Source organism: Pelodiscus sinensis, chromosome Z (genome assembly GCF_052426305.1).
Source record: "Pelodiscus sinensis isolate ZL-2025 chromosome Z, ASM5242630v1, whole genome shotgun sequence".
Taxonomy (NCBI): Eukaryota; Metazoa; Chordata; order Testudines; family Trionychidae; genus Pelodiscus; species Pelodiscus sinensis.
Window position 1 is genome coordinate 12,824,364 of NC_143085.1, and position 22,091 is coordinate 12,846,454.

The 22,091-nt window shown below is 51.5% G+C and overlaps 2 gene segments (V, D, J or C); both read left to right on the forward strand.

The window, feature by feature from the left end:
* LOC102460817 (Ig lambda chain C region-like) overlaps window positions 1-22,091 on the forward strand; it is a 244,889-nt gene that overhangs the window by 126,803 nt on the left and 95,995 nt on the right.
* On the forward strand, window positions 3,258-4,076 carry LOC149520680 (immunoglobulin lambda variable 3-21-like). The segment is given in 3 exon segments: window positions 3,258-3,328; window positions 3,470-3,869; window positions 4,001-4,076. Coding segments are annotated over 3 exon segments (522 nt in total).

Below are 22,091 nucleotides of genomic sequence, written 5' to 3' on the forward strand. Positions count from 1 at the left end.
ATTCATCATCAGTGGTGCCCAGAACTGGCCTGGTACTAAAATAACATTCTGCACCCCCTCCCGGCCCCTCTAGGTTCCACCACAGCTGCACTTCTCCCTTCTCACTCAGTCCTGTGGGCATTGGGATAAACACTCCAACAGCCCCAATGGTTACTAACTTGTGCCTCTAGAACCGTGGTCACCAGCAAGTCGATCACAATCGATTGGTCGATCGTGGGGCCTCGACCGGTCTATTGTGAGGCATCCTGCCCACCCCGCCCCCCCTCATTTCCCCTCCCACACCCGAGAAGCCCCACTACCTACCTCAAATGAAAAGGGAAGTAGTGTCGGCTTCCCGGGGGTAGACAGAAGTCCCGTAGCTTAGCACCACTTCCAGCGATTCCAGAAGTAGCGCTAGCTGCTCTGCCAGGTGTACTGCGAGAGGGGTCATCGACTCTGGAGGAGGAGCACAGCGACTTCCCTGCACCGCACAGGAGGGATGAGTCTGCCCTGGGGCAGGCACGTGCGGGGTTTTTCCTGTGCTTCCCTTTCCCCCAGATCCTACAGCTATGTCTTCACTGGCATGATTTTCCGAAAATGCTTTTAACAGAAAAGTTTTCCATTAAAAGCATTTTTGGAAAAGCGCGTCTAGATTGGCAGGACACATTTCCGCAAAAGCACTTTTTGCAGAAAAGCGTCTGTGGCCAATCTAGACGCGCTTTTCCGCAAAAAAAAGCCCCGATCGCCAGTTTCGTGATCGGGGCTTTTTTGCGGAAAACAAATCTCTGTTGTCTACACTGGCCCTTTTGCGCAAAAGTTTTTCGGAAAAAGACTTTTGCCCGAATGGGAGCAGCATAGTATTTCCGCAAAAACACTGACAATCTTACATGAGATCGTCAGTGCTTTTGCAGAAATTCAAGCGGCCAGTGTAGACAGCTGGCAAGTTTTTCCGGAAAAGCGGCTGATTTTCTGGAAAAACTGGCCAGTCTAGACACAGCCTACAAGTTTATGGCTAGACTGCAGGAGGAGGAGACTAGAGAGGGTGGAGCTTCAACGCAGGAGCAGAGTTTCAAGGAAGGGGCGGGGCGGTGGATCTTGGCTTGTTCTGTCATTTTAAAAAGTGATCTTGGGTATGAAAAGGTTGGAGACCACTACTCCAGGATGAGAATTGAGCGCCAATGAGACAGAGTCCATTATTTGGGGGGGGGTCTTTCTTCGCAGGACGCTTTTGCACACAGGCCCATGGGGAACAGACAGTGACTTATGAAAGGCAGATGTTGCTCTCGGTGGATAGTTGTCTGAATCTGGATTATGCTGGTTTGCAGATGCTGTTTTCCCCAGGACTTTTGGCACTGACACAAGATGGGAACAAACCTCATCACGGCCATTGCAGCTGCCCCATACAGTGACTAATCTCCCCAGAGGTGGGAGGAAGCTGATGACTTGCTCACCTTGCATCACACAGGAAAGGAGACCAGCCCCTGAAGGAGCAGCTGGGGTGTGCACAGTGACTGTGAAGTGATTATGCTCCACAGCCATGCAGAAGAACAGCCCCAGGCAGTGTGTGACACTGACCACTAGGAGGAGCTGATCATCCACAGGATGCCCAATGGGGTTTGCAGTTCCCAGTGACCGGCTGGCAGCTGCTGGGGTAGAGGCATCTCTGGGCTCAGAGGTTTCAAACCCTCAAAGCTCTCACATAGCTGGTAGGATAGTGACAGAAATGTAGCCGTGTTAGTCTGGTATAGCTGAAACAAAATAAAGGACGTTTCTCCAATGTACATAGCTGCCAGCTTTGTCCACATATTCACTCTGCTGACACCATTATTGGACCTAACCAAGTGAGTTATAAGATCAAGAACACATATTCCTGCGCCTCCAGAAATATAATTTATGTTATCATGTGCCGAAAGTGTCCGTCTGCTATGTACATTGGACAAACGTCTCAGACACTTCGCCAAAGAATCAATACCCACAAAACAGACATTAGACAGGATCACAAAGAAAAAACAGTTGCTTGTCATTTCAACCAGAAAGGACACTGTCTCAATGACCTGCTAACCTGCATCTTACTTCAGAAGACATTCAAATCTGCACTTGAAAGGGAATCCTCTGAACTGGCATTCATGCTAAAATTCGACACTCTCCGCAGGGGACTTAACAAAGACTCCAGCTATCTTACCCATTACAAAGATAGCTTCCCCAATTATCACCTCTAATACTATTAACTCACAGACATCTACCCTTCCCTACCTCTAATATCATTAACTCACCGGCATTCACCTTCCTCCCCCCCCCCCCCCCCCCCGCATCCCCCTTCTGTTCTGAAATGTGATTTGTCCTTTTCATATGTGTTCATTTTTTTAAATTGTATCCTTTGGTATATATGGTTGTGACTATTTTCTTCCACTATTTGATCTGAGGAAGTGGGTCTGGCCCACGAAAGCTCATCATCTAATAAACCATCTTGTTAGTCTTTAAAGTGCTACATAGTCCTGTATTTTGTTATAGCTGGTAGGAATGAGGTCCCCTGGGGCCTTCTGCTTTGGGGACCCACCTCTTCATCCAGCCCCTTCTGTCCTTCCTGTTGCACATTCTCTAGGGCAGAGGCTCCCTCTGGGGCACGATGAAACTCCCAAACCATGAGGGAAGAAAGGGAGAAGCCCTGCAGCTGCCTACACCTGCAGCCCCACCCCCGCCTGGCTTCTCCCTCCCCCAGTCACTCCATGCTCTGCCGTGGGGGAGCCCGTGTAAGGGGAATGATCAGATGACCCCTGCTCCCCTGCTGGCCCCAGAATTCAAAGGCACCAGCCAGCTCCTCGCTCTCCTGAAATGGGGTTCTCCAAACGCAAGAATGCCACCCCAGCCTCCCACTGAGACCCAGCGCCAGAGACCAGGGGAGGTGACTGCAGGGATTGTGGGTTGGGGCCACAACAACAAATCTCAGCTGGTTTGTTTCCCCAGGGGCAGGCAGGTGGATGCTCGGCACCATGAAATAAGGGGTGTGGCCAGTTGTGCACCTGAGAGTCCTCAGCTCCAGAGGTCTCTACTGTCCCCTGACAAAGGGTAACCCAAAGCATTCCTCTTACCCCAGTTACAATGGGGCTTTATACAGACAGCTGCCCCTCCCTCTGTTCCAGTGATCTCCAAGGGAGTGGGTAGTGAGAGGCATTCACAGCCAATCAAACGCGAGCAGATTTGCATGAAAGGGCCATTCCCCAGTGCTGGTGTTTTAAGGGGGAATCAGAGGGTCCCAGCCACAGACCCGTTTGCCTCAAGGAGCCGAGCTTGTCTGGATCCACCATGGCCTGGGCCCCCCTGCTCCTCACCCTGCTCACCTACTGCTCGGGTGCGGTAACCCAAAAAGATTTTAATTCAAAATGATTTTCCTTTCCCCAGCTGCCTGTGCTGGCTGCCTGCAGAGTGAGCTCTCTCTCTGCACAGCAATGACACAGCGAATTGATCCCTCTGTTTTCTCCTCTTCTCCCAGGTTCTCTGGCCCAGTACGTGCTGACTCAGCCGCCCTCAGTGTCTGTGTCTCCAGGGCAAAATGCTCAACTCACCTGCTCCGGGAACAACATTGGTGGCAAGAATGTGCAGTGGTACCAACAGAAACCTGGCAGCGCCCCCCTACTCGTGATATATGAGGATAGCAACAGACCCTCCGGAATCCCTGAGCGATTCTCTGGTGCCAACTCTGGGAACACGGCCACGTTAACCATCACTGGGGTCCAGGCGCAGGACGAGGCTGATTATTACTGTCAGGTGTGGGATAGTGGTGCTCCTCACAGTGACCCAGCCCAATGGGGAAGTGAGACAAAAAGCCTCCTCATTAAGAAAAGCCTCTTAACATTCTTTCTTGTGATGGGAGGTGGGCTAACAGTTCAGAGGTGGGGAGGGGCCTGCGTATTTCATCTCCCAGACACTCTTCAAAACAATGATTCTGCTAATGGTGCCCTGAGAATGGCAGAATTCACACCCCCTTGGCCATGAAACATTTCTGTATCCCCATGGGTCCCAGGGAATTACAGAGATCAGGTGGTAAACTCTGTGTAGCTCCAAAGCTCATCTCCTTCCAAGAGAAGATGGTGCAGTAAAAGTGATTGCCTCACCTCACAGGCACTTTTAAAGTCAAATGCAGGTTTCTTTGTGAGTTGCATAGACTGCAACAGTTTATCACTGGGCTACATACTTTCCCTGAATGACTCTGCACTCTGTCCGTGATAATCTGTTGGGTATTGTGGACGATGAGCATGAAAGAGCTTCTAGTGCATGTCTGGAATTTCAGACAGAGCTGAGGACTCAGATGTTCTCACTGCCTGACTCTCCTGGAAACACTGTAAAAACACTGTGAACACGGGGACAAGCTTCAAAGAGGACAATGAACACTAGTCCCAGCAGAACTTCAGGAGTTCTCCAGGGCACAGTAGTTGCCTCTTAGATTCTGAGAAAAACCAGGGCACTGCTGCAGACCCTCTTTCTAACTGTGGGTACCAGGGCGTACCCAGTAAAACTGTATGCTTAGCTATCTGTGGGGTTCCCAAGGAGAGGATGCTGTCATTGTGCTCTGGGGTACAGCAGTGGACACAAGAAAAAATCTTCCCCTTTGGTCCTGCAGCCTGTACTCTGCTGGGAAGTTCATGACTTGCTGTTTGGTTTCTGTCCTTATGAGGATTCAAAGATAACTGAACTGGGCTGGAACGTCACCCCAGTATTTTTCTCCTGAGGAAACCTGTCTGTGCACAGTATGGTTTTTAATGTAGTACACGCACATTCTCTAGCCCTTCTTCAGAGTTCAGAAGAAAACTGTGTGTATGTGACTGGGTACATTGTTTCCTGAGACTGTGAGCAACAGCCTGCAAAAGCCTGCTCAAGAACGTGTAAACTATTCATCACAATGGCCCCTGAACTCTGAAACCCAACAAACAAGTATAATCAGATGGAGAAGGCAGGTGTCATTCAAAGATGTCACTAGGCAGTGTATATAAATAACAGTGTTGTATTTACAAGATTAGGTCCCTTCATTCTCCTTTGTGCTCTTTATGTCTGGCCAGGAAGCAAAGTTATCAATAGCTGGACTGTTGGTTTCTCCTACTCTCCTGCTCTCTGCAATTTCTGCCAATTCTCTGAAGCCCTGCAGTGTGCACAGTACTGAATGTAACCAGATTCCCTACAACCATTGCAGAGGATTGCAGCACCACTACAGTGACTGGCCACCCGGGTGACTCCTAGGCGCTGCTGGACATACAGGCTTTAAAACCCAGTCGATTTTGAATCCCCATGAAAGTGCCTCTCTGTCTGTGCACAGCTGTGGCTGCAGGGGTGAGCAGATTCACTATACTACACATTCCTGAGTCTCAGGACAGCGGGTGGAGTGTTTTCTATTGGGAATCTCCAGTGTTGGCATTTGCTGCTCTGGCCGTGGTTGGTCCTGCAGACCATGAGTCACAGAGCAAGACCCCGCTCTTCACCCAGACTTTATCTTTACCCCACTTTACCCTCGGGATGGGTGGGCAGCGCTCAGTTTAAAAGGTGTTTCCATGGCAGTCAGGTGACTGTCAGCTGCTGAATAGCAGACGTGTCCAAAGGAGATATTTGACACGTGTTTGCTTGCAAGGAATTACATACTATTGGTGGAATAAAGTGGCCCCTATGACCACTCACAAAATTCCCCTAGTCCTATTATGTCTCCCAGCCTTGGGCCTGGAGAGCTGTGAGGGGCTTGAGAGGTCGCTCTCTCCACTTCTCACTTTTCCCAGTGCAGAGCTGTGCTCAGTTCACTCTTCCTGTGGCTCCCACGAATGCGGCAGGTCAGGGATAGTATGTAACTGCCTGTGGTGTGTGAAGCGCACCAGGTCTACGCAGACAAACTCTACAGCAGGGGTGGGCGACCTGCAGCCCACTGAGGTGCTATGAGAAGCTCATTAGATATTTTGTTTTCCTTTGCTCACCATCAAGGTTGCCAGATTGTGTTGAGCTACGTTCTGAGGTGGGGGTGCTCTTGGTTACAACAATGTGGCAGCCCACATAGAGAGAGGAGGCCACTCACATGGCCCCATTCACTAGCCCAGGGAGTTTGGGACACTAGTAACATAAACACTAAAAGCTTCACTCTTGTAGGGCCACAGTCTGTCCTGCTGCCCATGTGGCAGCTCCTGAGCCACCAAAGGCAGCTGGTCAGTGATTTTATCCCCTCAGCCCAAAGCTCTGCCCCTTTCTCTGCCTTTGCCTGCCCCACACAGGCAATCCCAGTGTCTCTCAGCAAGGGATAGGCCTAAACCCTGTGCTGGGAGAGGTGTCAGCTCCACACTGCTCAGCTGGTGCAATAAAGCGCAGGGTGTAGCCAAGGGTCCCAGAGGCCTCAGGGCAGCAGCCCAGTCTCGGCTTCTCTGATACCCAGATGAATTGCCAGTCACCGAAATGAAGTGCTGGAGACAAACCTTGACCCCGTCAGTCAGTGCCTGAGCCGTTCCCCCTCCCCAGTGTGTGACAGTGTCTCGCTGGGTCCCCCAGCACAGGAGGAGGGGATCGGCTGGTGTCTCTAGGGTATTTGGTGTCGCCAGCTGGCCCATGCTGAATGCTGGGGACTGGCACTGCAATGGGAGTAGTAACCGGCCCTACCAGTGCCAGGCAGTGCAGCTCCTTAGTCTGCTTGCTGCCATAGGGCCCTGTTTCCAGGAGTGTTGTAGCTCTTCACTGGGCACAGCCATTTCCTTGTGAACAGGGACCAAACCCTGTGAACAGCCATTTATGGTGTAAATGTTAAACATGAAAGTGAGGGTTCAGTGAGGATACTTTTAACTGTGGATCATGATGGATTCACCATCACTGGCATCATTTAATGCCAGAAGGGGTGTTTTTAAGGGATGAGCTAGTTCAAACAGGAATGTGTTACAGGTGTTCTCGGGCCTGTGTTACATGGCAGTCAGGCTGGATGATCACATTGGGGACTCTTTTGCCTTGGAACCAGTGGGTTGGTCTAAAGCAAGGCTGGGAACAGGCTGCCCAGGTAGATGGGTACGTGGAAGCTTTACCAGCCATTCTGCTGTGTCGTTCATTTGTCTGTCCCAGAGAAGAACCCAGTAGCAAATTTTGTTCTCCAGGTCAATACAAAGGGACGCACAAACTCCTTATGACAAAGGGTGTCATAAAGAGGAGGGAGAAAACTTGTTCATCTTGGCCTCTGAGGATAGAACAAGAAGCGATGGGCTTAAACTGCAGCAAGGGAGGTTTAGGTTGGACATAAGGAAAAAATTCCTAACTGTCAGGGTAGTCAAACACTGGAATAAATTGCCCAGGGAAGTTGTGGAATCCCCATCTCTGGAGATATTTAAGAGTAGGTTAGATAAATGTCTATCAGGGATGGTCTACACAATATTTGGTCCTGCCATGGGGCAGGAGACTGGACTCGATGACCTCTCGAGGTCCCTTCCAGTACCAGTATTCTATGATTAACTCTTCCCTTAAGCTTGTTCTGGGGAGTCCCTGGACTCTATGACTATGAGGTGTGTCCATGCGCAGTTAACCCTTTGGAGCATGTTAACTCTCGGAAGCACAGCAGAAGTACAAGCTCTTTCATTAACATGAACAGCACTGGAACTGGAGAAGAGCCTTTATAAAGTAGAAGATCATCGCCAAATGCAGAGTGTTCCCGTTCACAAAACTCTTTCATGGGATGTTTGTGGCCAATGGGATAGAAGCAGATTAGCATAAAGGAGGAGCTTAGCTGCTCCAAACTCATGAAGACTGATATAAGGGCCAGGAACTCTACAGCACAGTCAGCGTGACCAGTCTCTCCCAACGCCAGCAGGCAGCTCTCGGAGGGGACAGTCACCCTGTCTGCCAGGGCTCCGAGGGCCTGAGATCTCCTCACCATGCTCTGGGCTCCCCTCATTGTCCTGCTGGGGACGTGCTGCACAGGTGAGCACAGGGAGGGCAGGTTAAATACCCATTGAAGTTATTGCTGAATCCCGAGGCACAAACTGACTCACTAGTGGCTGGGGAAGGACAAGGAGAGTGTAACAGATTTTTACCATTTTTCCCAGATTCCAGCTCCCAGAATGTGCTGACTCAGCCACCCTCAGCATCAGTGTCCCCAGGAAACACCGTGAAACTCTCCTGTGCCATGAGCAGTGGGACCAGCATCAGAGGTTAAAATGTATTTTGGTACCAGCAGAAACCGGGGAATTCCCCACGATACCTGCTGAGATACAAGTCAGATTCTGGCAAACACCAGGGCTCCGGAGTCCCTGCCCAGTTTTCTGGTTCCAAGGACACATCCAGCAACTCCGGCTGTTTGACCATTTTTGGGTCCCTGGTGGAGGATGAGGCTGACTATTACTGTGCTGTGTAGCACAGCAGTGCTTGTCACAGGGTATGTCTACACTACCCTGCTAGTTCGAACTAGCAGGGTAATGTAGGCATACCGCACTTGCAAATGAAGCCTGGGATTTGAATTTCCCGGGCTTTATTTGCATAAGCGGGGAGCCGCCATTTTTAAAACCCCGCTGGTTTGAAACCCGTGCAGCTCGGCTACATGGGGCACGAACTAGGTAGTTCGAACTAGGCTTCCTAGTTCGAACTACCATTACTCCTCATTCCACGAGGAGTAACGGTAGTTCGAACTAGGAAGCCTAGTTCGAAGTACCTAGTTCGTGCCCCATGTAGCCACGCGGCACGGGGTTCGAACCAGCGGGGTTTTAAAAATGGCGGCTCCCCGCTTATGCAAATGAAGCCCGGGAAATTCAAATCCCGGGCTTCATTTGCAAGTGCGGTATGCCTACATTACCCCGCTAGTTCGAACTAGGAGGGTAGTGTAGACATACCCACAGTGACACTGTCAGACGGGGAGAAATTCCTCATCCTTCAGGGCTGTGAGGGGAAGTGAACACCTTGCACAGTTCAGTTCTCTTCCTGCCCCCTGTCACACGTCATACAAACAGTTGGTCTTTCGGATAAATTTAACCTCTTCACACCTGGAAGGTGACCTCAAGGCCAGTTTACGTCATTGTCTCTCTAGGCCTATACCAAATGCCCCAGGTTCCTGGTGCAATGCTGAGGTCAGAATCCCATTTTTAGAAAAATCTCTCTCACCGTGCTGATGTAATAGAAACCTGAGCAATGTGATCTGCATGTAACAGAGCCTGCCTGAATGAGCAGAGAGCCTGGAACAACAAAGACAGTAGGGCTGTGTCTACACTGGGCCACTTATTCCGGAAAATCAGCCGCTTTTCTGGAATAAACTGTGAGCTGTCTACACTGGCCCTTGAATTTCCGGAAAAGCAACGATGCTCTATTGTACAAAATCAGCCGCTATTCCGGAAAAGCTATTCTGCTCCCGCTCGGGCATAAGTCCTTATTCCGGAACACTGTTCTGGAAAAGGGCCAGTGTAGACAGCCCAGTAGTCTTTTCTGGAAAAAAGCCCCGATGGCGAAAATGGCGATTGGGGCTCTTTTCCGGAAAAGCGCGTCTACATTGGCCACAGACGCTTTTCCGGAAAAAGGGCTTTTCCGGAAAAGCAGCCTGCCAATGTAGACGCTCCTTTTCCGGAAAAACTGAAAACGGAATAGTATTCTGTTTTAAGCAGTTCCGGAAATTCATGCCAGTGTAGACACAGCCTAGGTGTGAACCCTCTTAGTCTTCTCTGCAGCTCTCCAGTCACCCCCCTACCCCCCCAGTGGTCTGAGGAGCCCTTTACTGATGCTGTCCCAATAAGGGTCTAATGGGAATGGTCAACAGGCAACCCCACAGTGATCCCTCTGCCTGGCTGGGTGAGCACTAGCCCTCCTGCTGCAGGGACAGAGTGCTGGTGACAGGTGCACTGGGCCAGAGAGCTGGGACTCCCATTCTACACCGGATGGAATCCACTTGCTGTGCTCCCTCATGGGTTGGTGGTCCTGGCCCTGACAAGGTGAGGAGCAGCAGGGCTGCACTTTGGGGGTGGGTCCATCATATAGTGGGTAGATACAGTAGTTTGCTCAAGGCCTCAGATTGCCTGTCTCTGAAAGGGACAGAGACAGCCCTTTATGGCCCTTGCCCCCCTCAGACTGTCACCGCTGCAGTTCAGCTGAACCATCTCGGCCCTTCCCCTAGCGCATTCTCTCTTGGGCGATGGAGCTGGGTGGATCAGACTGTAAGGGAATCGGAGCCCTGGCTGAGCACCCACAGGAATCTCTAGCGGAATGTCAGGATCCACCCATCTGCTCTCCCTGGAGTTTTCACAACTGCTGCAATTCTCTCTTCATAGTCACACCTGCTGGGCGGAGGAGAAGTGGGTGAAGCAGCAGCCCCAGTTAAGCCTCATACAACATCCCCCTTTACATGTGCACGGTTCACTGGTCTCCAACCGTCAAAGCTGCCTACTCCTCGCTGTCCAGCTGGGCTCTGACACAGGGTCTCTCAAGCTGTTCTTCCTAGTGAGTGGGAGCAATTTGTCAGCCTCGGAAGAAGTGTTTGTGTCAGGTGTGGGCTCTACAGGGCCGGGGAACCGCAGGAGAGTTGCTGTCTGCCCAGGCTCTGACCAGAGTCAGTTCTAGAAGCAGCGTTGTGTCCTGTCACCCTGGCAAAGTGCTGGGCTGAGATTCCTGGGAGAACCAGGAAATAAAACTTCTCAGCATAGACCCAGACTCCATAGCACTGATTGCCCCTCTGCCAGGGAGCCAGCATGCAGAGGCCAAATCTCTGCAATGGCTCAATGGTATAGGGAAAGAGGCAGCCAAACTAACACACACAGGGAGGAAGGTGTCCACGTGCAGGAGGAATCCAGCAGGCGGGGGACATGATCAGTCCATGAACACCCTGACAGAAACAGCGGGAAGGCTGGAAACAGCTGTGCAGAGGTGGCACCTGCAGAGTGGGACAGTCAGTGGGGGCAGCGTTCGGAGGAGTCAGCCAGCAGGGTCTAAGCGCCTGTGAAAGGCGGCAAGGACTGGCCAGAGCAACACCAACACTGACCAGCAGGGGGAGCCCTCCCCTGTCCAGCACTGGCGCTGGGAGTCCAGCAGTGCACAAGTGTCAGGGGGCCCAGCACTGGGCTGGAGACGTCTCTGGGCTTTGGGGCTTTTCACCCCCCACCAGCTTTCGCTATGGTCATGTGACCTCAGAGCACTGTGTGCGTTGGAGTCCCCCTCCCCACGCACCCCACTCGCCTCTCTGCGCCTCTCTGGGGCAGGGCTGTTCACACTGGCACCCTGCTTGCTGGGGCTGGATGGGCACCACGAGTTCATCAAAGCCCAACCCCGGGGAGGGAGATAAGGGGAGAGGAAAACAAGTTCTCTTCAAACCCTCCACTCCCCACCACCATCCCATACTCCCTGGCCTTCTGCAGGGAGCAGCCACTGAAAGCTGTCAAGAGTGAGCTGCGTTGGGCATCAGCCCCCACATGGCTCACAGCATCTGTGGCGTGTTCCTCCCCATCTCTGGGTGTGCGTCTCTGGAGCAGCAGGCAGCGCAGGAGGGGTTAGTACCCACCACTCCCAAGCAGTGTATCCCTCAGAGCACCTCCCCACAACCCCATAACCACCCAGCGGCAGCCATATTGTCCACTTCCCGGATCCTGCCAACACCTCGCTCCAGGCAGCAGCTGCTAATCCCAGAAGCCATCAGATCACACCTGCAACAAGTCTCACAGACACCTGCAGAACCTGCAGTGCCAGCCTGACCCAGCCACCATTCCACTAAGGACACAGCCCCAAACCAGCTAGGGTCTCATGCAGCTGCAAACAGTCCTGGGCCAGGACAGAAACCCAGCTTGCCTGGCAGTGCTGAGCCAACCTTAGAGACTCCTTGCCCTGGAGCCAGTGCTCTGACCAGTAATGGTCTCAGCAGATAAAGCGCTTCGGGAGCCCCTCATCCCCACAATGAGCTTTATCTTTCATACTCACAGAATCATAGAGTTGGCAGAGACTTGGGGAGGTCATCAAGTCCAAATCATCCCCACAAAGTTTTCCTTGTAAATGGAAAACAAAACAAATCCTAGGACTGTCAATCAGCAGCAGCCAATGAACAGGGAGCAGATTTGCATGAAGGAACAAGTCTCCAGCTTTGAGGTTTTTAAGAGACAATCAAAGGGTCCCAGCCACAGACCTGTTTGGCTCAGTGAACCGAGCTCATCTGGATCCACCATGGCCTGGGACCCTCTGCTCCTCACCCTGCTCACCTACTGCTCAGGTTTGGGGGAGGGGGCTTTTCTCAGTATTTCAGTCACAGGGGCCTTTGATTTGAAACTCATTCCTCCCAGTGGTTCCCCAGGATGCCGGCAGTGAGCTCTAATCATGATTTTACCTGGGTTTTCTTCTTTTTTTGCAGGTTCTCTTGCCCAGTACGTGTTGACCCAGCCACCTTCAGTGTCAGTGTCTCCAGGGCAAAATGCTCAGCTCACCTGCACAGGAGAAAAGTTTGACAAATACTATGTGTACTGGTACCAGCAGAAACCCGGCCAGGCCCCCCAACTCATCATATATAAGGATAGTGAGAGACCCTCCGGAATCCCTGAGCGATTTTCTGGGGCCAGCTCTGGAAAAACGGCCACATTAACCATCACTGGGGTCCAGGCGCAGGACGAGGCTGATTATTACTGTATGGTTTGGGACAAAGATAATAGCGCTTACACAGTGACATAGCCTAATGGGGAAGTGAGACACAAACTGCCTGTTGACATGGGGGGATCGGTTATTCATTGCTTTGTGATTTTTCAAAGATAATAGCCAATGGCTCTGCAATCACATTAGCCAATTCCCTCAATAACCTCATATGCATTATATCTGGCCCCATGCATTTGTGTATGTCCAGCTTTTCTAATAATTCTTAGTCTGTTTTTTCTCCACCAAGGGCTGCCCACTCCCTCTGTACTGTGTTGCCTAGTGCAGTAGTTTGGGACCTGACCTTGCCTGTGAAGATAGAGGCAAAAAAAAAGCATTGAATATTTCAGCTTTTCCCACATCACCTGTCACTAAGTTACCTCCCTCATCCACTGAGGGACCCACATCTTCACTGACCACCTTCTTATTGCTAACATGCCTATAGAAACCTTACTTGTTATGCTTCATGTCTCTTGCTAGCTGCAAATTCAATTGTGCTTTGGCATCAATGATATATTGCTTCCTGCATGCTCTAGCGGGTTACAGGTCCAAGTTTCCACTTCTTTTAAGCTTCCTTTTTGTGTTTAAGCTCACCAGGGATTTCACTTTTAAGCCAAGGTGGTTGCCAAACTAATATATATATTAGTGCACATTGGGAAGGTTTGGTCTTACAACTTCAATAAGGCTGCTTTAAAATACAGCCAGCTCTCCTGGACTCCGTTCCCCTTTTTGTTAGTATCCCAGGGGAACCTGCCCATCAGTTCCCTGAGAGTCGAGGGCTGCTTTTCTGAAGTCCAAAGTCTGTAGTTTGCTGCTCTCCTTTCTTGCTTTGGTCAGGATCCTGAACTCAACCATCTCATCATCACTGCTTCCCAGGTTGCCACCCACATTTACTTCCCCTGCTAATTTCTTCCTCTTTGTGAGAAGCAGGTGAAGCTGCACATGGCCCCTAGTTGGTTCCTTCAGCACTAGTAACAGGAAGTTATACCCAACATTCTCCAGAAACTTCCTGGATTGTCTGTGTATTGCTGTATTGGTCTCCCAACTGATGTCAAGGTGATTAAAGTCCCTGTGTTAGAGAAGATACAGGCAACCGCTCAGAGGGAACATGGAACTACTTTATTGTCCACGAATGTTTACATCGGACATTCAGCACAACATCCAAGTGGCAATAAATTGGTAACAATTACACCCTTTTATCTATTTTAGTATGTTAATTCATGCAGCTATCACTACTTTCCCCACAAATCTTATTTAGTAAACATGTGTAGGCAATAAAGCACTTCCATTTATCCTATCTTCCTCTAGGTTGCCTGTTTCTGAATTCTAGCTCCAGGTAAGCAGAATACCTCTCAGGATTCCTGTTCTGAATAGCAAATGGATGATGCCACCGTCCCTTTTAGGAGGGAGTCCCTGACTGGCACCACACATCTCCTTCTCTTGAGAGTGGTGGTCATGGAACCCCCATCCCTGGGACTGTGCATCCCATGTCTTCTGATCAATGGGGTCTCCATGAGATCCCTTCCCTCAGAGGTCTCTGCTAAAGTGTTTTCCACTGTGGTACCAGTGCAGAGAGCCTCAAAGCTGTTACTTACCTCTGTTGGGATTGGCGATATCTGATATTCTTCTTTTCTAGGTCACATGCTGCCAATTTTCTTTTCTGTTCTGCACTGCTCTCAGTGGTTCTTCAGCATCCTGTGTCTGGAGTAAGAAATGCTGCCTTCTATCCAGAAAGTCTTCACCATCTCTGGTGGAATGCAAGGTTCATACTTTGGCCTTCTTGCAGGGCCAGGGCAGGGGGAAAGAAGATTCATGCAGCAACCCCGCCCCCAGGCCCTGATTGACCTGAGGGCGGAGGAGCTCTCAAAGCCCCCTCCGCTCTTCTGCTCCCCCCGCCCTGTGAGCAGTGCACAGTGCTTCAAAGCACCATGTACTCCTGGCAGGGTGGAGAAGTCTTGGCGTGCTCCCCAGCCCTCAGACCTAAATTGGCCTGGGGGCGGGAGAGCAACAGGCCTCCATGGGCCAGATCCATCCACTTGGCAGCCAGATCCGGCCTGCGGAGGTCCTTTTGCCCACCCCTGATATAAAGGATGACAGTTCTCATGAGCAATCCAGAGTGGAGGACTAGGCAGAGAGGCCAAACACCTGTGGCACATCATTGGATTTTAAAGTGAGCAGGCAGATCACTGTTGCTCCCACTGGGGATGTTTGCTCCAAGTTCTGTACAAAGTGGGCCATGTGAGGTGTCAAATGAAAGCTTATCATCTGCAGATTCCATGTCTGCTACTCGCATACTTGTATGAGTTTGGTATGTGAAGTGATGCATATGGGCTCTGTGCTTGTATTTTAAATTTTGTCTGTCTGGGAAGGAGCAATGGCTCTGGCCTCCCTATTGTTACGAAGGGTTATTCGGTGAATGCTTGTGGTAATTGGTGATGTTTCACGGACAATGGCTCTCACAGTGGTCAACACACACCTCAGGAATGTGTCTGGAAGACTGCAGACCAGCCAGTGCCTCATAGCTAGGTGCATGGCAACTTGCATGTGAAATACAGACAGTCACTTGATCATGTGACCAGCTCCAGTTTGGGAGACACCAGGGATATAAAAATCCCAGGAAGGCATCTCCGTCTTGTTGTCAGTCCTGTTGCTGATTCCAGATAAATCCTTGATAGGGACAGAGACCCAGGAAGGATTCGCTGACCTGTCCTGATACAGAATGTACACCAGAGACCTTTAAGCTTGTAGTTCCTACCCTCTCTGCTAAGAGCCTGAGTCAGTCACTTGGTGTTTGATGGTTGTAATGTGTTCTCTTTACCATTCTCACCCTCAATCCTTTTCTTCCTTTTATCAATGAACCTTTAGATGTCAGATGCCAAGGATTGGCCCAGCATGTTCTTCTGGGTTCGATCTCGAGGCATAAATTGACCGGAGGCTGTGGCTAGTCTTTTGAGACTGAGAGAACTGGTTTGGAGTTGGTGAGATTGGGATAATAACCTCTCGTCTGTGTGTAAGGTCTGGGCCTGATTGTGACACAGGGAAACCTAGGAGTGTCTGACGCATGTTGCTTGTGATGTTTCCTGCTGGCTAGATTGGCAGCCGAAGTGCTCTGTGTGAGTGGTTTGTTGCCTGTGTAGAAATGGACTTCAGTCTTGAACTGTCAGTAGCCTGTTTTTGAGCAATTTTCCATTAGTGGTGCCCAGATATGGACTGGTAATATAACAACCTCCCCCACACCACCAGCCCCACCAGGTTCCATGACAGCTGAACTTCTCCCTTCTCACTCTGACCTGCTGTGGACTAGAATAAATACTGCAGCAGCCCCAGGGGTTCCCTACTTGTGCCTCCAGACTGAGAATTGTTCAGCAATGGCACAGAGCCCTTTATGGGGGGTCGTGTCCCATAGGAAGCTTTGCTGACAGATGCACGGGCCACAGACTGGGGCATACAAAAGGGAAAAGCTGCTCTCAGTGGATATTTGTACAAATCTGAATTCTGCTGGTATGCAGGTGCTCTGTTTCCATGGAACTTTTGGCACTGACATGACAAGAGAGAAAACTTCATCATGGCCATTGCATCTGCCAATATCGTGGCTAATCTCCCCCAGAGGTGGGAGGAAGCTGATGACTTGCTCACCCTGCATCACACAGAGAAGGAGACCAGCCCCTGAAGGAGCAGCTGGGGTGTGCACAGTGACTGTGAAGTGACGCTGCTCCACAGCCATGCAGAGGAACAGCCCCAGGCTGTGTGTGACACTGACCACTAGGAGGAGCTGATCATCCACAGCCCATAGGATGCCCAATGGGGTTTGCAGTTCCCAGTGACCAGCTGGCAGCTGCTGGGCTAGAGGCATCTCTGGGCTCAGAGGTTTCAAACTCTGACAGCTCTCACACGGCTGGTAGGAATGAGGTTCCCTGGGGCCTTCTGCTTTGGGGACCCAGCTCTAAATCCGGCCCCTTCTCACCTCCCTGTTCCATGTTCTCCAGGGCAGAGGCTCCCACCTGGAGGATGATGAAACCCCAAACCCTGAGGGCAGGGAGGGAAAAGCCCTGCAGCTGCCAACACCTGCAGCCCCACCCCTGCCTGGCTTCCCCCTCCCCCAGTCACTCCATGCTCTCCCCTGGGGGAGCCCGTGTAAGGGGGATGATCAGCTGACCCCTGCTCCCCTGCTGGCCCCACGACTCACAGGGACCAGCCAACACCTCATCCTCTTGAAATGGGGCTGGCCAGAGTCAAAAGAGCAGGTGAAAGGAGGCAGCTGGAAGAGCCACCCCAGCCTCCTGCCCACATCCCAGTGCCAGAGACCAGGGGAGGTGACTGCAGGGATTGTGGGTTGGGGCCACAACAACAAATCGCAGCTGGTTTGTTACCCCAGGGGCAGGCAGGTGGATGCTCGGCACCATGAAATAAGGGGTGTGGCCGGTTGTGCAGCCTGAGAGTCCTGAGCTCCAGGGGTCTCTACTGTCCCCTGGCAAAAGGTAACCCAAAGCATTCCTCTTACCCCAGTTACAATGGGGCTTTATACAGACAGCTGCCCCTTCCTCTCTGTTCCTCGCCTCCTGAAGGGGGTGGGTGTCCATGGGCATTGGCAGCCAATCAGCTGTGAGCAGATTTGCATGAAGGGGCCATTCCCCAGTGCTGGTGTTTTAAGGGGGAATCGGAGGGTCCCAGCCACAGACCCATTTGCCTCAGGGAGCCGAGCTCATCTGGATCCACCATGGCCTGGGCCCCCCTGCTCCTCACCCTGCTCACCTACTGCTCGGGTGCGGTAACCCAAAAAGATTTTAATCCAAAAAGATTTTCCCTTCCCCAGCTGCCTGTGCTGGCTGCCTGCAGAGTGAGCTCTCTCTCCGCACAGCAGTGAAACAGCGAATTGATCCCTCTGTTTTCTTCTCTTTTCCCAGGTTCTCTGGCCCAGTACGTGCTGACTCAGCCACCCTCAGTGTCTGTGTCTCCAGGGCAAAACGCTCAACTCACCTGCTCCGGGAACAACTTTGGTAGCAAGTATGTGTACTGGTACCAACAGAAACCTGGCAGCGCCCCCCTACTCGTGATATATCAGGATAGCAAAAGACCCTCCGGAATCCCTGAGCGATTCTCTGGTGCCAACTCCGGGAACACGGCCACGTTAACCATCACTGGGGTCCAGGCGCAGGACGAGGCTGATTATTACTGTCAGGTGACGGATAGTGATGCTCCTCACAGTGACACAACGTAAGGGGGAAGTGAGACAAAAGCCTCCTTGCTTAGAAAGGCTTCACATTATATTCTTACTTGTGATGGGGAGTAGGCTAATGTTTCAGAGGTGGGGAGGGGCCTGCACATTTCTTCTCCCGAAAACCCTCAAGACAAGGATTTCGTTAGTGGTGCTCTGACAATTGCAGAATTCACAGCCCCTTGGATATGCAACATTGTTGTAGGCCCATGGAATTACAGAGATACTGTGGCTTCAGGGGGTATCCGAGTGAGAAACGGTTCTGAGCTCTGTGTGGATCCAAACCTCATCTTTCTCCAACACAAGATGGAGCAGCAGAAGACATTGCCGCACCTCTGGGCAGGAAGCAAAGCTCTCAGTAGCTGGAATGTAGGTTTCTCCTACGCTTCTACTCTCTGCAGTTTCTTCCCATTCTCAAACCCTGCAGTGTGCACATCAGTGATTGTAATGAGACTCTACAACCATTGCAGAGGATTGCAGATACTCAGCAGCACCATTGTAGTGACTGGCTGGCTGGCTCACTCCCTGACCATGCTTGGACAATCTCAACATTCCCATGTGCATAGAAACACATGCTTTAAAACCCTGTCGATTTTGGTCCTGAATCTCCATGGCAGTGCATCTCTGTCTGTGCACAGATGTGGATGCTGGGGTGAGCAGATTCACTGTGCCACACAGTCCTGAGCCTGGGGACAGAGGGCAGAGTGTTTTCTGTGGGGAATCTCCAGTGTTGGCATTTTCTGCTCTGGCTGTGTTTGGTCCTGCAGACCATGAGTCACAGAGCAAGGCCCCTCTCTTCACCCAGACTTTATTTTTACCCCACTTGACCAAGGAGAAGTGGGGGCAGAGCTCAGTTTAAAGGGTGTTTCTCTGGTGCTGAATAGGAAACGTGTCCAAAGGGAGTATGGGACATGTGTTTGCTTGCAAGGAATTACATGCAATTGTTAGAATAACGTGGCCCCTACGACCACTCACTAAATTCCCCTAGTCCCAGAGTTGTGAGAGGCTTGGAAGGTCGCTGTGTCCACTCCCCTCGTTTCCCAGTGCAGAGCTGTGCTAGGTCCTCTCTTCTTGTGGCTCCCATGGGTGATGCCAGACAGGGATAGTGTGTAACTGCCTGTGGTCTGTGAACCCCACCAGGTCTATGCAGATAAACTCTACAGCAGGGGTAGGCAACATGTGTCCCACCGGGATGCTATGAGAATCCCACGAGGCATTGTGTTTGCCATTGGCCACACTCAGGGTATGTCTATCCTACAAAGTTAATTAGAACTAACAGCTGTTAGTTTGAATTAAATTTAATAGGGGCTACACATACAAACCGCTAGTTCAAATTTAAATCGAACTAGAGGAGTGCTTAATTCGAACTAGGTAAACCTCATTCTACGAGGACTAACGCCTAGTTCGAATTAAGCAGTTCAAATTAAGGGCCGTGTAGCCACTTAATTCAAACTAGTGGGAGGCTAGCTCTCCCCAGCTTGCCCTGGTGGCCACTCTGGGCCAAACCAGGGAAACTCTTCTGCCCCCCTCCCGGCCCCGGAGCCCTTAAAGGGGCTCGGTCTGGCTACAGTGCTCGTGACAGGTGCAAACCTGCCAGCACCCAGCCAGCAGACCCTGCAGTTGGCATGGCATGAGCCAGCCACCTGCTGACACCCAGCCCAGGACCAGGCTGGTGGCTCTCAGGGGCCACAAGAGGCAGGGGCCCGTCTGGTCTAGTGCAGAGATCGTGGACCTCATCCAGGTTTGGGGGGAGGCCTCCAACGTCCACGACTTCCACACTAGGCACAGGAATGTGGCCATTAGGGCAGAATAGCTGCCAGCCTGGCCACCAAAAGCCACATGCGAACCCAGGAGCAGATTTGCATGAAAATCAAGTTGGTCCAGTGAGACCCCCGACCCTGAGCCCTGAGCTTAGAACATAAGAACATAAGAACGGCCGTACTGGGTCAGAACAAAGGTCCATCTAGCCCTGTAGCCTGTCTGCCGACAGTGGCTAGCACTAGGTGCCCCAGAGGGGATGGACTGAAGACAATGACCCAGCCATTTGTCTCGTGCCATCCATCTCCAGCCTTCCACAAACAGAGGCCAGGGACACCATTCCTACCCCCTGGCTAATAGCTCTCCATGGACCCAACCTCCATGAATTTATCTAACTTCTCTTTAAACTCTGTTATAGTTCTAGCCTTCACAGCCTCCTGCAGCAAGGAGTTCCACAGGTTGACTATGTGCTGTGAAAGAAGAACTTTCGCTTATTAGTTTTAAACCTGCTGCTCATTAATTTCATTTGGTGTCCTCTAGTCCTGATATTATGGGAACTAATGAAGAACTTTTCTTTATTCACCCACTCCACACCACTTATGATTTATATACCTCTATCATATCGCCCCTCAGTCTCCTCTTTTCTATGCTGAAAAGTCCCAGTTTCTTTAGCCTCTCTTCGTATGTTACCTTTTCCAAACCCCTAATCATTTTAGTTGCCCTTTTCTGAACCCTTTCCAAGGCCAAAACATCTCTTTTGAGGTGAGGAGACCTCATCTGTACACAGTACTGAAGATATGGCGTACCATAGTTTTATACTTCCCCTCCTCCTTCTTCCCCTGGCTTCCCCCTTCCAGCTCCCTCCTCCCAGGTTTCCTCCTCTCCTCTCCCACCCTCTCTCTTCCCCTCTCCCACCTCCTTTTCCCAGTCTTCCCTGAGGCTAATTCCCCCCTCCCCCCCAGTTTTGTTAAATAAAGAGAGTTTCTATTTTTGAACACACATGTCCTTTATTTTTTACATCAGAAAGGGGGGCTAGGGAGGAGTGAGTGGAAGGAGGTGAGGGAGGAATGGGACATGAGCCCCTGATGGAGAGGACTGGGGTGGCTCTGCGGGCTCCTCGGGGTGGAAGCTCTCCTGCAGGGCCTCCTGGCTCTTGACAGCCCCCCGATTGACCCCCCCGGATGGCAGCCTGCGGCAAGTGCAGCTGGGCTGATGGCCAAGTGCTGTGATGTGCCGAGTGTGGGCACTCAGGGCACTCCAAGCCAGGACTGCTTAGCTGTCCCTCATTGAGTTAGACAAGCAAGCAGGAAACCCTGAGAACTGTCTGTCCGGGATGGGGGTCGGATCCCTTTAACCACAGCCCTCGGCTAACCTGAGGCAGCAGCTCCACGCTCTAAGTCCTAATCTGATGCCCTGCCGGCACTGGTTCCGGCCAGCCTTAACTTCAGTTCAGGGTCCACTCAATGTGGACATGCTAGTTCAAATTAGCAAAACGCTAATTCGAATTAGTTTTTAGGTCTAGATGCACTAATTCGAATTAGCTTATTTTGAATTAACTAATTTGAATTAAGTCAGTTTGAATTAGTGCTGTAGTGTAGACATACCCTCAAGGTTGCCAGATTCTATTGAGTTTCATCGGCGAAGTTTGTTGCAACCAGTGTTACAAAATGTCACACACTGCAAGCCAGGGCTCAGGCAGGGAGGTGTGCAGTGTGTTCTGATGCACACAACACTGACTGGGAGAGTCCTGAGCTCCCCCTGCAGCCAATCCCAGCGCTGCTATGGCTCAATCAGCACATCCAGAAATCCAAGGTGTGCACATGCAGTTTGCAAAACTGCCCTGTCCCTAGAGATGATCTTGGTTACAGCAATATTGGAGCCCACCCAGAGGGAGGAGGCCACTCACGCCCCATTCAGTACCCCAGGGAGTTTGGGACACTAGTAACATGAACACCAAATGCTTCACTCTTGTAGGGTTGCAATTTGTCCTGTTACCCACGTGGCATCTCCTGAGCCACCAAAGGCAGCTGGGCAGTGATTTTATCCCTTCAGCCCAGAGCTCTGCCCCTTTCTCTCCCTTTGCCTGCCCCACACAGGCAATCCCAGTGTCTCTCAGCAAGGGACAGGCCCAAACCTCTGCTGGGAGAGGTGTCAGCTCCACACTGCTCAGCTGGTGCAGTAAAGCACAGGGTGCAGCCAATGGTCCGACAAGCGTCAGGGCAGCAGCCCGGCCCCTGCTTCTCTGATACCCAGATGAATTGCCAGTCATCTGAATGAAGTGCTAGAGACAAACCTTGACCCCATCAGTCAGTGTCTGAGCCGTTCCCCCTCCGCAGTGTGTGACAGTGTATCGCTGGGTCCCCCAGCACAGGAGGAGGGGATCGGCTGGTGTCTCTAGGGTATTTGGTGTCACCAGCTGGCCCATGCTGAGTGCAGGGCATTGGCACTGCAATGGGAGTAGTAACCAGCCCCGCCAGTGCCAGTCAGTGCAGCTCCTCAGTCCAGTTGCTCTCACGGGGCCCTGTTTCCAGGAGCGTTGTAGCTCTACTCTGGGCACAGC